The sequence below is a fragment of the Pelecanus crispus genome, chromosome 4 (assembly GCF_030463565.1).
Source record: "Pelecanus crispus isolate bPelCri1 chromosome 4, bPelCri1.pri, whole genome shotgun sequence".
NCBI lineage: Eukaryota > Metazoa > Chordata > Aves > Pelecaniformes > Pelecanidae > Pelecanus > Pelecanus crispus.
Genome location: NC_134646.1, coordinates 39,625,610 through 39,641,780, shown reverse-complemented (window position 1 = coordinate 39,641,780; position 16,171 = coordinate 39,625,610). Strand labels below are relative to the sequence as shown.

Here is a 16,171-nt window from a genome sequence, read left to right as displayed (position 1 = left end):
ACTCCAGGGAAGCTACCTGTTTCAATGCCCTTTCTATTTCTACACCATGACCCCAGGGTACAGCTGGATTTGCAAGACAATCTCCAGCATTTCCTCTTCTGGAGATCTCAATCCTCTGTTTACGCAAATTACGGAAAGCTTCTGTCATCACTTGAACAGCATCATAGGTCAGAGCAGATGTATACTGAAAAAAGGCAAAATATTTAATTAAAAACAAGCTTCAGATTGTCTATGCCTTCCAATCCTCATTAATCCATTACACAGAAACATAATAAAAATAAAAAGGACAGTAAGATATAATTGAAATGAGACCAGTTTTTCTTTAGTTTGGAGGTTACTACCCTCTGAGGGGCATCTATGCAAATTAATGAAGTGTTGTCCATAGGAATGGTTGGGGGCAGTACTAATAAGTCTAAATTGAAGATTTACAACTGTTTTCAGTGTGAATTACATTCCTTTCTCACTACAACTGTGGAACAGTTCTGTGTGCAAATATGGCTGGAAGTCCATGGAGGTAAATGGGAAAAAAGAAATAATTTCCACTATTTAACTTGAGTTAGCCTCTAAAAATAAGAAATTGTTCCTCTGATTACGCTCTTCAGGGAGATGCATTTATATACAGATCTCTAGACTACACCTCCTCCCACATATATATACAGAAAACCAAACAACCTCTGTTTGTATATACGTGTGCTTAATTTTTATCTGTTAAATATAAAAACTCAGGGGTAGCTATTTTCAAATATGCAGTACCTTGTCAGCCCCCTGCAAAAACAGGTTTTGGGCTGAGATGTCTGGAAGAAGAAGTGGTGCCCCTCAAAGAACAATATAGGCAAGGAAGAGCCCCATGCTCCTAGTCTGACACAATATAAAGAGCTTTACAACTTTTGAGACGTCAGAGAACAACCCTGTGATCACATGCCTCAGAAGCTGGGGCTAAACAGTCAAAAGAAGTTATCTTCAGTGACTGGAAAATTTTACATCTTAACTAACTAACTGAACAGAAACCACATGTGCATGTACACCAAGGACTTTGTTGGATGGGCTTTATGAGTCCAGAACATTGCAATTATGCCAAATTTAAGGGACATTTTTGGAAATATGGGCCAGTATACAACTACTTACAGTCTTATGAATGAATGCAATGATCCCTATGAAGGCTATTAGATGCTGAAAATATATAAACTGCAAAGCGGTGAGAAATGATATATTGGCTCTTTGCTTCAATGGCTCAGACTTTAATGAGAATTTTAATTAGCTAGCTCAAGTCATGCAGAAGGCTCTTGTAATTGTAACCAAGGCAGCCTCTTGAATTGAGGTCATTTTTGTATGAAACCGTTAGACCTTGGAGAGGAAGAAAAGGAAGGTGGAACTCTTTTTTCAGATGTATAAGCTTACTGGGTGACTAATGTGAATCTTCTCAAGAAACTTTTCTCAGTGACTTGTACGGAAATCTTTAAAGGGATCAGAACAGCAGAGGAATGAAATGAAAGACTGGCTGGAGCCGATACTACTTTCTACTACTGGAGTAGCAGTGATTAAGTCGTGGACATGGATTTGGATATGAGGAGAAGGTAACAGGGAGAAGAGAAAGGACCCCAACTCATTTTTTGGGACTGGCTAGCAATACTGCTTTAAGTGCAGCTCTTTGCAGTACAGAAACATGTACCACACTAGCGTTTTGAGAAACTTTGGATACAGCACTGTCATTAACCACTGAAATGTACTTTGGGTAGCAGAGAAAATAAGAGCTTGAAATAGAGAAGTTATAGTGCTAATTCAGTTATCCTATGTTTCATTTGATCATTGGGATATGCTTAATGTATTATCTCAAGAATATTATCCCTATAGTATATAATTACTGGCCTGAATATTCACAACTCAGTCATATATTCAGTTTGTGTAGGACTTTGCCTATGAACATATATCTGTATGTGTATACATGTCATCACATATATAAAGTCCACATGCTTTAATTTAGTTGTCAGCTTTAATCCAAGGATCTCAAAATATTTTACAAGCATCTTACATCTTCATGTTGTTGGAGATACCATGAAAGCAAACAGCCCATGCATCATTTCTTACTGCTTTAGTCTGCATACATTTTCAGCTCCTAATAACCTTTGTGAGGCTCATTACATCTATTCATTGAGCTGTAGATACTTTTAAAGTTGACAAACTAAAACAAAGTGAACTCATTACCACAAACAAGAAATGACAGACCGATAACCTGCTCATGCAGAGGGTTGTCTCTGTGTGTGTGTGTCTGCATACATAAGTAAAATTGTCATAAGTTAAAGGATGCATTAGCTCTGTCTTGATTCACTTTGTTTTGTACTGGAGATTCATCCAAATTCCGATCTGCACTATTAAAATAAATGGGAACACTATTTGGAATATTTTTCTGTGGAAGTGGGATGGGCTTTTACAGCCTACTATTTTTACAGCAGTGTAAATCTCCTAACTTGACATTTCAGTTACTTTCAACTTTACATGATAAAGTCAGGAACTTTAACACAAAATGGAATAGGTACTATCCTATAGTTCCTACAGAATCACCAGTATTAATTAAAGTATGGCAAAGAATACACAAAAAAAAAGGTCTTGCTTCATCACAATTCTAGAACTATGATAATAATAAGCTGGTAATTTAAACTATAATATAATGCACTGACGTGTCTAAGGATTTTATGTTATTTGCTATGAAACATGGATAGCATGCACGTGAGATGAAAAGAATTCTGTTTCTCTTAATAAATGTCCTAATTGCCAAGAAGAGAAAACACAAGGTCCATACGTGATTTTAGCAACTTAAATTTAAAATGTACAATAGACCTTAATAAAATTTGTAAGCTGCAATTAAGAAGATGAATTTGAAAAGTAAAAACAAAACAAAGTCATCCCAGAAGCAGAAGATATTAATCATGTGCTGTCCAAGAAAAACTGGGAAGATGTTGACTTTTGTAACTTTAGCTATTGTCCAGTAATTCAGAAGATACCAGAAATCCTTAACTAAAAGGCCCAGTATTCTCTTTCGTACAATCAGTAATCTTCTGAAGATGAAATTGCAGAAGACACCCCCAGAAGCACAAGATTTATATATATTTTTTTTTCAAGCTGTAAGATATTATAATAAGATTTAATCACACAATGTTAGTGTTAGCCCTGTGTTTAATCCAATGCCTCTCAATGTGCTGAAGACACAAAGTTGAGAGATATGCTTAGAGATTTAAAATGTAACATTAAAAGAATATACTTGAGCAGTAGAAAAGAAATGAAAATGTGAAGACATAAATGGAGAAAAAAAAAAAAAGGAACTATTCTGAATCACAAGAAGTAGAATTCTTTTCCAATTGATTTGGATATCTGCAATGTCTAAATCTGTCCTTGACATACTAGTTGTTTTTTTACAGTCAAAGAAGAAAAAATAAGCATTTTAAGGTGTGATTCTTTTGCCCTATGTTAGACACATTCTTTAAGATGAAATGAATTGTGCCTCAGATTCCATTAATTTGATCTCCAGTGACTTCTGAGACTACTGGAAGAGTCCAGGGTGATCAACTTAGATACATATGTCTACACTGTAGACACACTAAAACCAAATCAAAACCACTCAAGGGGACTATGAACTAGCCATTCAGCCCTAATCTAACACAACAGTGAGAAAGACAAAAAAAAATAATAGGATATTTTGGGCAGAGACTGTACCAGCAGAGTCGGAACAGAGTGCTAGTGTACAAGACACCAGGGAGACCTCACCTACAATGGCATATGCAGCTGAAGCAGTGTTCAAGAAGGCTGAAATCAGTCTGAAACAGGCACAAAGAGGGTTTCTCACCATGTATGGGGAGCTGCTATTGGAACAGCAGGAGAAGGGACACTCTGTATCACTAACAGAGGTTAAGAGAAAGGCGGTCTAAAATCAGATACAACTATTTTTCCTTGGAAGGAGGCAAGATTCAAAGAGAGGTAATATAGGAAATGTTCTTTCTTGCAAGAGCAAGTGGGTAGAATCAATCTGTACAAGCAAATCTTCAGCATTTTTCCTTAAACAATTTAAATATACTTAAATACAAAGAAATATAGAATCATAGAATCGTTTAGGTTGGAAAAGACCTTTAAGATCATCCAGTCCAACCATTAACCTGCACTACCAAGTCCACACTAAACCAATCAAGGGTAGACTAGACTAAACCATGTCCTGAAGTGCCACATCTACCCGTTTTTTGAACACTTCCAGGGATGGGGACTCCACCACCTCTCTGGGCAGCCTGTTCCAATGCTTGACTACCCTTTCCGTGAAGAAATTTCTCCTAATTTCCAACCTAAACCTCCCCTGGTGCAGCTTGAGCCCATTTCCTCTCGTCCTATCGCTTGTTACTTGGGAGAAGAGACCAACACCCACCTCACTACAACCTCCTTTCAGGTAGTTGTAGAGAGCGATAAGGTCACCCCTCAGCCTCCTCTTCTCCAAACTAAACAATCCCAGTTCCCTCAGCCGCTCCTCCTAAGACCTGTGCTCCAGACCCTTCACCAGCTTCATTGCCCTTCTCTGAACACGCTCCAGCACCTCAATGTCTTTCTTGTAGTGAGGGGCCCAAAACTGGACACAGTATTCCAGGTGCAGCCTCACCAGCGCCGAGTACAGGGGGACAATCACCTCCCTGCTCCTGCTGGCCACACTGTTCCTGATACAAGCCAGGATGCTCTTGGCCTTCTTGGCCACCTGGGCACACTGCTGGCTCATGTTCAGCCAGCTGTCTACCAACACCCCCAGGTCCTTTTCGGCCAGGCAGCTTTCCAGCCACTCTTCCCCAAGCCTGTAGCACTGCATGGGGTTGTTGTGACCGAAGTGCAGGACCCGGCACTTGGCCTTGTTGAACCTCATACAGTTGGCCTTGGCCCATCGGTCCAGCCTGTCCAGGTCCCTCTGCAGGGCCATCCTACCCTCCAGCAGATCGACACTCCCACCCAACTTGGTGTCATCTGCAAACTTACTGAGGGTGCACTCAATCCCCTCATCCAGATCATCGATAAAGATATTAAACAAGGCTGGCCCCAAAACAGAGCCCTGGGGAATACCGCTCGTGACCGGCTGCCAACTGGACTTAACTCCATTTACCACAACTCTCTGGGCTCGGCCACCCGACCAGTTTTTTACCCAGCGAAGACTACGCCCGTCCAAGCCATGAGCTGCCAGCTTCCCAAGGAGAATATTATGGGAGATGGTGTCAAAAAATATACATGAAAGGCAATAAATATATAACAAAGACACAAACAAACTGTGTGTCTTTGTAGATTGTGGGTATATTAAATGTTCAGCTTACTGCGCTTTAGTAGCAATTGTTTTTCCAGTGGTTCACTACACTTTTTTTCACCTTGTTTGTAATACTTTGCTAAACTATACACAGACCGAGATATCAAATAGTGTCATTTTAATAAATGTTACAGCTTTATTTTGCTTTGAGGATTATATTCAATAAAAACTCTCATCTGAGTTTTGTGCATTTTTCCCCACAATGAAGTAGTTCTCTACTTGAGCAATAGTATATACCAGAAAAGCAGAATTGCCTTTTCACAGTGCTTTGTACCATAATTGTGTTTTTTGGTCAAAACATTCACAAAACTCTACTGAACTGTTTGTAATTTCAGAAGTAACTGCTAGAGATTGGTATATAGCTAAAGAAGCATTCCTATATTTTTATATATTATATAAGAAAAATGGGTATATACATATATAAACCATCAAGCAAAAAGAATTAGAGACAAAGTTACTTGTCAAGAACTAGTAAAGGAACTGGGCAACTACCTCCTGTTGACTTCCGATGCAGTCAAAGTAATGCAACTCAGGCACCTATTTCTTAATGGTCTTTAATTAATGTATCTGGGGGCTATTTTGAAATGGAAAGCATTACACACACCTTGGAAAACATTTAGAAGTGGCCTGACAGATGAAAGAGTTAGTGGAAAATTCACTAACTGATGGGAAATGACTATCTCCTTCAGGATCTCTTGTGATACCTCGCATACTGTCATGACAGAGCATGGGAATGCAAACAGTCACTTTCAGTAGAGTTCTCGAATATTGTACATATAAATGGCATTGTAAATCCAGATGGCTTTTCATTGTGCCCATAATCACATGTTCTCATTTGTTCTCTGTGGGCATTATCATGAACGGAGTCTGTATGAAGCAGCATGTCGGGCTGGTTGCCATTCAAACTGTAAATGGGCTTTGAACACAGGAACATCTTCATTACCTGTGGGAATGTTTCAAACACTGGGGACTTGAGGTAGGGGTCAGGGAACCCAGAAAAGACGGCATGCTTGCCACTTCCTCTTTGATCTTTACTTTAGAATGGAGCTCTTGTGAAAACAGGCAGCCTTTACAACACTCTTGCTTCCAGCTGAAAATAATTGTATATATGCAAGATATTTGGAAATATCAAATGATTATTTGTAATTTTTTTATAACAATCCTGATCCTGACTAAAAGAGGAAGAGAAATAAATAAAAATTACCAGATTTTTTAATTTTTTTTTAATTAATCTCAGTAAAGATGAGGTTAGGTATCAAGCCCTATTTATCTTAACAAATATACTATCTTTATTAAATTTTGTTTCCAGAGGTTGTCGAGTCAGACCAACTTACATTTTGATCATACCCTTTATTTAAATGCAGTTCCAGCATTCTGTGTGCACAGAACAGCTAAACAATTAATAGGTATTTTTGGTCTGAAATGCCATCATGTTTTGGGCAGAACATCAGATGCAAAGAACACCTTAAGCAACCTGTCACCTTAGAAAAATTGAAGTGTTCAGGTCCAAAACTTCTATCCAGAAAACCTGCTGGTTTTATGATATGTTTAAGTTCTTTAGGTATCTCCTTGCTCAGTGCTTCTCCTCCTCCCTTATTCACCCAACCCAAGAAGTATTTGGCCATAGATGCCTCGTCAGCTCTGATCAGCCATCACCCTCCTGTGCCTTTCGCTTATGTCCCAACAGGCTCTTTCCACTTTGCTGACCCCTTTTCTTGAACGACACATTCCTCCTCCTACTACTTTCAGCTTTGTGTATCACTCCCCCTTCTCCTCTTATCCCCATTTCTCCATCAAGCTCTCCTGTCCGAAATGACATTGATCTTGGTGAAGCTAGAGGTATGCCTGATCTTGCTGAACACTTAGAGCGTGAAGGAATAGTAGCCGCCTTCTGTTTATATCAACCATATTCAGGTGAATTGCTGGTTGAAAAAAGTGGTAAGGAGGAAAATCGGCAGGAGGAATCCATTGCACTTTGTTGGCTGAAGATCCTCAAACACTTACAATTACTAAGAATAAGTGGATTCAAATTCAGAGAAACAGAGCTGCATAGGGACATCAGGACTTGGCTCTGTCATTTTCTGAAGTCTTGCAAATACTTTTGCTTTAGCACAGTTCAGCCACTTTTACTTGCAGCATCGAAGGATCTGGGTCAATAGGCTCTTTGTACGTCTGAGACAAATCTACAGATATTGCCTCAAACCACCCGCTGCTTTCACTGACTAAATGTTCCATTCTTTAATTGAGTTTTCTTTAAAAAAAAAAAAAACCAAACTCCCAAACCCGCCCCCCCCCCCCCCAAACCCACTATGCTGGAATGAGTGATTATGCAAAAGAGCCTTAAGCTATTAAAAAGAAGCATGAAGTTTAACATAGAAATTTCTTACAGCCACATTTTTCATATCTATTTTTGCAAGTAGAGAAGACTGAATACTGAGATTCATAAGCCCAGTGAAACCAGATAGCTAGAATGCCAACTGCTAGATGTGTATTTTTTTATGTCCAGGATACCAAAACACAAGGACTGGAAAACATAGGCAGAAAAATCTAACAAATCTACAGTTTTACAAGTGCACTTTTAAAAAAAAAAAAAAAAGAGAAAAAAAATTACTCCAGTTCCTGATTAAATCATGTAATAAATACTGAAATTAACTAATTTTTTTTATTCTTATTTATAAAGCATTATAATCTACTTGAATTCAGGCATAATCAATCATATTTTTCCATTAAAACTGTAGCAGATGCAACAGAATATCACTTATAACTCTTATTAAAATGCCTGGTATTATAAAACCATTTTCCAACACACTGCAATCATAAGAGGCATGCCCCAAAATGAAGGTATTGTCTAATTCATTAATTGCACACTTTTACTTAGTTGTCTATATCTAGACCAAATGCTTTCTGAATTTCCAGTTTGAAGAAATGTTTTCACTGTTCTCTTTGTTCCTTATCATCAGTGAGTCATCTAGATTTTAATTATTTCTGCAAGGTAAATAAGTACTTTTATATTTGCATGTTCTCTGTATTCCATCCTTGAGGTAAATCAGCACCAGTAGAGTTAAAACAGCAGCTTTCAATTACACGCTTCATTCTTCCTGATTTAGTCTAAGACTGATAGTTTTCAACTTTTGCAATTTTATCATAAAGAGCACACTGTTTGGTACTATACAAACACTTCAAATTCTAGAATCACATTATCTTTGGAAAAAAATAGATTTCTTAATTTTTTAAAAGACTAGATGGCTATAAAAAAGAGACAAAAATGTGAAACTACTAAAGGCAAAATGAGAATGCAAAAACAATCTATTGTTTCGTTATCCTAGCTATTCATTGATTGTGTGTTTGTGTGTGGGGGAGAGATTATGAAGCTTGAAATACAATCATATGGATTCTGAACATCTGAAACACCATGTACCAGCATGAAGCAGTTTAAGCCATCGAAAACAGCTGCAGTGAGTACTGGGGTTGTTACCATCTTCCACCACAATGCTCTACAAGTCTGAGCTGCTTTAGGTTTTCAACCAGGCAACCCCAAATTCTTTTCTGCATGCTGCACATAGTTTCTGTATATATCATACACAAATTGTCTCAGATACTTTTTGCACACACCAAGCCTAAGGTTTCTCTTAGAAAAGCTCATCACAGAGTAGGATGGCTTATAGAATAGACCAGACTATTTCAGTTGGAAGGGACCTACAACAATCATCTAACTGCCTGACCAATTCAGGGCTGACCAAAAGTTAAAGCATGTTGTTAAAGGAATTGTCCAAATGCCTCTTAAACACTGACAGGCTTGGGGCATCGACCACCTCTCTAGGAAGGGAAGCCTGTTCCAGTGTTTGGCCACCCTCTCGGTAACGAAACACTTCCTAATGTCCAGTCTAAACCTCCCCTGGTGCAGCTTCGAACCATTCCCATGTGTCCTATCACCGGATCCCAGGGAGAAGAGATCAGCAGCTCCCTCTCCACGTCCCCTTCTCAGGAAGCTGTAGAGAGCAATGAGGTTGCCCCTCAGCCTCCTTTTCTCCAAACTAGACAAGCCCAAAGCCCTTAGCCACTCCTCACAGGACATGCCTTCCAGCCCTTTCACCAGCTTTGTTGCCCTCCTCTGGAGACAATCAAGGACCTTCACATCTTCTTAAATTGTGGGTCCCAGAACTGCACGCAGTACTCAAAGCGAGTCTGCACCAACGCTGAATACAGCAGGATGATCACCTGTTTTGACAGCTGGTGATGCTGTGTTTGATGAACCCCAGGATGTGGTTTGCCCTCGCGGCTGCCAGGCACGCTGCTGACTCACACTGAGCCTGCTGTCGACCAGCACCCCCAGATCCCTTCCTGCAGGGCTGCTCTCCAGCCACTCCTCTCCCAGTTTATACTTGTATACTTTAAGCTTGGTACTTATCATGTCTCACTAGCCTTCACGAGGTACAAATTGAGCTTCTTCCTGGAATTAGACCAAAGCTGCCCCCAAACAGAATGGGTTAATCAGATTAGGAAGTTGGAGCAGTTGGATGTGAATGGATGCATTGTCCTTCAGTGTCCTCCCGCAACAGCAAAAGGTTTGCCTTAGACATAATAGCCTGACGCAACACTAAGGCTCAGAAAGCCCAGCATATTTGTAAATATACAATAATGGATCAAAAGGGGATTTCAACTTGTTGTTATTATTAGGCCTTTATAAAATTAAATGTGGCTTTTGTTTTGCTACTTGACAAAAAAAAAAAAATCGCCAGCATGCTCAGTGGTATGTTTCAAAATCGACACATTATTAGCTCTTCTAGAACTGCATGCAGAGGCTGATAACACCCTCGGTTAAAACAGATACATTTTGAATTTAATCTGAGGTAAACAGTATATCAGCTTTACTTCTGAGAGATGAGAAGACCTTTTGTAAAAAGGCAACAAAGCACTACTTCTCAGTGTTCTGCTTAACCTTTAAATCTTTTAAGTGTTTTTTTATCAGTACAGGTACAGTGTAGCAACAAATAAAATCAGTGTCTCTTCTCATCTACGTCCTAAGACTGCTGTTTCTTATAATTAATATTTTATAAATTGTGAAGATACATTTTTAAAGCAATTTGATCCAGGTCCTCTTCGTGGCATCTGTTCCTTTGAAATGCACTTTTTCTTAGAAAGAGGTGTCTTTCTCCATCTTCAGGACTGTACTTGGATGCTGTGATAGTTTTCTCACGTCAGCTCAGTCATATTCCATTGACTTGCGTTTTATAATGTAAAATGAATGTATACTTCCTTTTGGATTACAAAAGGAAGATAATACAACACAGTTGCAATGCTGTTGCCTCCAATGAGATAACATTTGCAATCCCAGGGATAACAATACCTGCTAGGGGCATGTAACCTCCTCTCATTTCTGTATTGATAATACAGGACTTTTACTAGCCTTCCTATCTGTTTCATACAGAATTTGCAGTGACAGCTTTCTAGATTCCATGGGAACTAGTGGTAAAAGCTCATTTATAACCACTGACAATTTGGACAACTGCCTCAAAACCAGAGGGTGGCAAAAGCTCATTTATAAACAGTAACAATTTGGATTACTGCCTCAAAACCAAAAGGGGAGAAAGGTTATTCATAAAATCATGGAAGGGACAAATAGGAGACCAGTGAGCTAACCCGCTCAGTAACTTAGATATTTATACACTATTACAAGAAGCAAAAGGTAACACACACAGCTAGATTATTAATATAAGAAGGAATGGCATGTTCAGGAAGGACAGGTAAGGAATGCAAGTCAACACGAACAGATGAAAAATCCTGTACTTCAAAGGAATGATCAAGTGCACAGATATAGTATGAGACTGTCTAAATTGGCAACAGTACAGAAAAAGATCTGGATGTTAGTGTGTGTCTCATGATAAATATATTTCAATAGTGTCATGATGGTGAGGATTTAAAAAAAAAAAAAAAAAAGAAAGAGAGTAACACAAAAGGAATACTGTCTCCGAGATACATGAAACCATTATTTCAATTTCTACAGCACAGCACTCAGATACAGTGCAGTATCCAGTCTGGCATTTCAAAGATGATGGGTACCAATTAGAAAGGTTCCAGAGCAAAACAGTGAACAGGATCTGAAAGTAGAAAACTCAAAGGGAAAGGGATTATTTAGTTTAGCAGGGAAAGCAAGGACAAATATGGCAGCCGTATTCAAATATAGGACAGCTAAAAAGGAGAACTTCCTCATATGCATTAGAAACAGATAAAGGAGTAATGGATTAGGCAATATAAAGGCTGATTTAGGTTAGACAAAAAACGAAAAATAAGATTATTTAAGCTCTGAAATAGAAAGCTTGGGTAAGTCATGAAATCACTATCCACAGGAACTGCACAGGTATAGCTGAGTCTGCCTTCAGGCAGGGAGGACAGACCAGGTGACTGACTGCTCAAAGACCTTTCTTGCCCTGTTTCTATGATTTCTGTGATTATATTCTGCCTCTAGCTCCCTCAAGAATGGAAATGTAATGTGATGTAGCTCTGTCCTTACATGTAACGGTAGGCAAAAATGACAAGTAACGTGTATAAGTGCAAAGAAAGCTACACAAAGAAATACAGTAACTGATACAATCAAACTCTCCAAACATTGCAATATACATCCACTTTCCCCCCCATCAATACCTCTAGCATTTATAAATTATCTGATAAATTAACATTAGTTTAAATCTCTTGACCAAATATCAGTGCGATCCTGTATATTCCTTGAGCAGACAGTAGATAAAGGAAGACAGATCTGCCTTTTTAATTGAATTTAAAACATGTTTTAAGTTAATGAAATTAATGAAAAAAAAAGTTTCAATTCATTTATTTTTCCTACCCATAACAAAATAAACCTCAAAACCATAAGATATTCCAAATACTCTCCTTCAACCCTTTCAATTTCTAGCAGACTTGAAAGGATCTACCATGGAAGAAATAAAGGTAATACCTGTGACAAAGCTACAGATTTTAATGCTATAACAAAACATTGCAACCACTTCATCTTACCTAACACTCATGCAATTTCTCCCCTACTGTAAGTAATATCAGAGGTACCACAATCCTTAGCACTGTGTCCCACCGATTTATTTTTCCATCAACAAGAAAAACTGCATCTTGGTTTCATTTAGACTTTTTTACTTTAGTCATGTATTTCACTGTAATTATTTCCAGACTATGACTCTGCAACATTAGTAGGCAGGTAGATAGATTTGGGCACTCAAGAATCAGAGATAAAAGAATTGTATTAGTCACCCACAGCCACATCCCTTCCCTTTTTCCTAAATGAGAGCAATATATATTACATATATTACATGTATGTAATATGAATGTATCTAAAGGCATGACACAGACTAGTTTATTTTGTCAAACATCAAATGAGAAATTCACTTATTCTGTCATAAAGATTTTAAAATACAAAAATAACCACAGAAAAATCATAGCTCTAAGTCCCCTACAAATTTGGCCTCAGAAAAAGGGAGCCTACAAACTTTATTTTTCAATCTAAATTAAGGTTGTGTGCTTTAAAGGATTTTTGTTCCAGGAATTTAAAAAATGGTTCTTTCATTCCTTCTGAAACTTCTTATCCATCTCATTATAACTCAAGAATATGCTTCATATTCAAACTATAGCACAAAAAAAAAGTTATGCCTAGAACATTTGCCATTTATGTTTTTGTCTTAATATATTTTAGTTATTTAAGTATACTCATTCTTAATAAAATTTCTGATTGTATTACTTAAAAGAAAAATTATTTAGCATTAAAACTGTGTTGTTCTTTTTAACATCTTGTAAACACTAATTGATCCTCATAACAGTCCCATAAGGTAAGAAGGTGCTATTATCCCAGTTTTATCCAGAGGGAAAACTGAGGTAAGGAAGCTTAACCACTTGCCCAGTCTCACATCTTGTGTCACTCAGGCTTGAAATCAGACCATGATCCTGTACCTCAGGCATACCGTGTAATTTTAAAAGTCTTTGTAGGATTTAGGCATCTGTCTCAAAGCAACTGCCTTACCATTCCTTTGGGAGATTATGTTATATCAGAAAGCGCTAGATCTGTGCTCCCTGGAAGCCTATGTATGATTACGTATTTGCCTTTAAAACATTTCAAAACACAGATAAGGCGAAAAACCAAAAAATGTCAGTAGATACGTAATGCATCATCACATCCAAAACAATTACCTAACAAGCTGTCAGGTGCAGATTTACAGTGAGACAAGAAAAATTAAAGTTGTCTTGAACATTTTTGACAGTGCAGTATCTTTGCTCAACCAGTCCTATGATAGAGAATGTTAAAAGTACCTCAGAGAAATATAAAATTGTGTTGGCACAGCTGATTTTGAAGGGCTTTCTCTGTCTCTTGTCTTTCTATTCCAGTTCCCTCACTTCCTCTACATCTGTCATGCTTAAAGCAACTGTAAGACATACCTTAATTGTACTAGTGTGTGCACCGGGATATTCTTTTTCCTCCAGTGTTGACCAACGTTGTATAAATTTTGACACCAGAGGATCATCATAGTCAACTATCTGAAATCCTGAGACGTTAGCTCCTCCGAACTGAATTTTTGATAAATCTCCATCAGTAAATCCCTGGGCACAGAAAACGTTATGTCTGTTATTCCAACAGTTTTGGCATATCTTGCAATAGTATATACAAATAAAGAGTTACCATGTGACTTCTACTGCAGGAGTGTAAGCCAACATTTTCCTTCAAACAGGATCCAAATTTAAATCCTGGGCTGCCAGCACTAAGTCGTCAGCTCCGCCAGCCAGCAATGCCTCTTGTTGCTCACTAGACATACACCTTTATAGAGCAAGGGCTGAGTGGACCTCTCCGTGCCATACTTACTTTCCTAAACAATCCCGTTAATTTCAATGGGACTGCTTAAATGAGAAAAGGGAACACTGACATGAACAACAGTTAGGCAAGCAAGTTTTAGCTAGGAATAGTTACAGCCACAGTTGAGTCCTCTTTTTGCTAGCAATACTAAAGTATGTGGAAGGACTTACCATCTCCCCTGCCTCCTCCCTCTGGTATAAGGAACTACTTCTCATTCTTACAAAGAGTACCTATGTTTTGTTTTCCATGTTCTGTGCTTTAACTTGCCCCAAATAACCATACAAATGAGTTTACATGAAATACTGATTTCAGACACTTCAGTTTAAATGAATGCTCTGAGTAAACAAAAAAAGTAGCAGCAACCTCAGACCACATTATCAGACATTGCTACAAGTGCAGTACTAGGTGCTCTTTAATAACTGCATACTAATGACACTCATCAATGATTTGTTGCTGCATGCTAATACAGACACTTCTACAGGGATCATGAAACTTTCTTCAATATTATCGTGAGCTTGAAGTTTGAACAGGAACATTCATTGTGTACTTTGACCCCTTCTCCATCTATCACTATGTTTTATTCTTAAAACAGATCAATTTCTTGACTGATCATACTGGAGGAGAACATTACTACAGTCAAGAAAAGAAGAAAGAAAGAAGGTGGATTCAGTGAAGAAGATGGGATATGATCAAGTACTAGATAAGTTTTCTTTCTGACAGCAAAACCCACAGTTTTAAAATCATTACCATATATATTTTATATGATATGATACAAAAGATCTACAATATTTGAATTTAAACTATATAAATCTGTAGGAAGCAAATATGAAACAGCTTTAAAATACAAGATTCAGTAAGTTTTAGATCTTATGGGCTTACTGTTACAAACTTAAACCAATGGCTAAAATAGCAACCAGTCAACAACAGGCAATTTTTCTAAAATGTTTATCTCCCTTAAGGCTCAAAATACTGTTTATACAACATTTGCAATGCAAAATACAAATATCTAACAGTTAGGGAATTTTTCAATTTTTGTAAGACTTTTATGCTTGCTTTGTGAATATCAGTACCCTAACTTCTTCATCCTAAAAATTAGTTAATAAATACAAAAATGAAACCTTGCTGTTCTGCTTTTAAAAAGGCCTTTAGAATATAAGGCTTCCTTGCACCTGTCTAACGTATGTGATTCTTCAGAATACTGCCTGCCTGGAGGGGGGGAGTGTTTTGATCAAAGGTTGGGAGAAGACAGGGGTTCTATCTGAAGTCTGATAGACCCAGTATGGTTGTTCTGTTTCCTTGGGCCCCTCAAAGGGCTATGGAAGACAGAGTGTAAATTAGAGCACTCTGGGCCCTGCTAGAATTTATATCAAACACTATCACAGTCCAAGAATAAGTGATGAAAATAATTATTTAGAGGCACTCACACTATGCAAACCCCAAAACTCTTTTCTGGAACAGAGTAACTGAGATTCAAGCCTGCAGAATTTGCTTTATCTGTTACAAAAAGCCGTTGGATTAGATTCCCTAGCGTCAGTAAATAAGTGTTGTTAACTTTCATGTCAGCAAAACAGACCTTCATCTCTTTAGACACAATTTCAAAAAAAATCACCTTGACAGAATTTAGTAAGTTTCCTGAACTTTCCCCCTCAGGAACACTATTAGCTGTACTGTCTGATCACCTATGTTCAAGAAAAGATTAATTCAAACTGATTACCAAGCCAATGTGAGGAATGAAGATGTATAAAGCTGAGACTCACTAGTCTAGCAGAATGAAAGCTGAGAACTGTAATTTTTAGGTACTTTAGAGGTGAGAGAAGAGACATCAGTTTGCTGAATGAACGTATCAGCCTATAATGTGGAAAGTTATTTTTCTGATTGCCAAAGTGTGTAGAAAAAGGAATGAAGCTCTACTGAAGGTGCTGAGCAACCTTCACTCCTATTGATGGGAGTATCACAGGAGGTGTTTAACCCCTGAAAAGACTCACCCAATAAAACAAATACGATCTCAACAT

The 16,171-nt window shown here is 38.0% G+C and overlaps 1 protein-coding gene across 3 annotated transcripts in view; it reads right to left on the bottom strand.

Annotated features, from left to right (window-relative positions):
* Positions 1–16,171, bottom strand: part of GRIA2 (glutamate ionotropic receptor AMPA type subunit 2) — a 92,789-nt gene that overhangs the window by 23,760 nt on the left and 52,858 nt on the right. For all 3 annotated transcript variants that reach the window (XM_075709090.1, XM_075709091.1, XM_075709092.1), the window contains exons 6-7: positions 13,748–13,909; positions 17–184 (exon numbers count right to left, since the gene is read on the bottom strand). In XM_075709090.1, the coding sequence (XP_075565205.1) occupies positions 17–184; positions 13,748–13,909 (330 nt within the window). The remainder of the gene's footprint in view (positions 1–16; positions 185–13,747; positions 13,910–16,171) is intronic.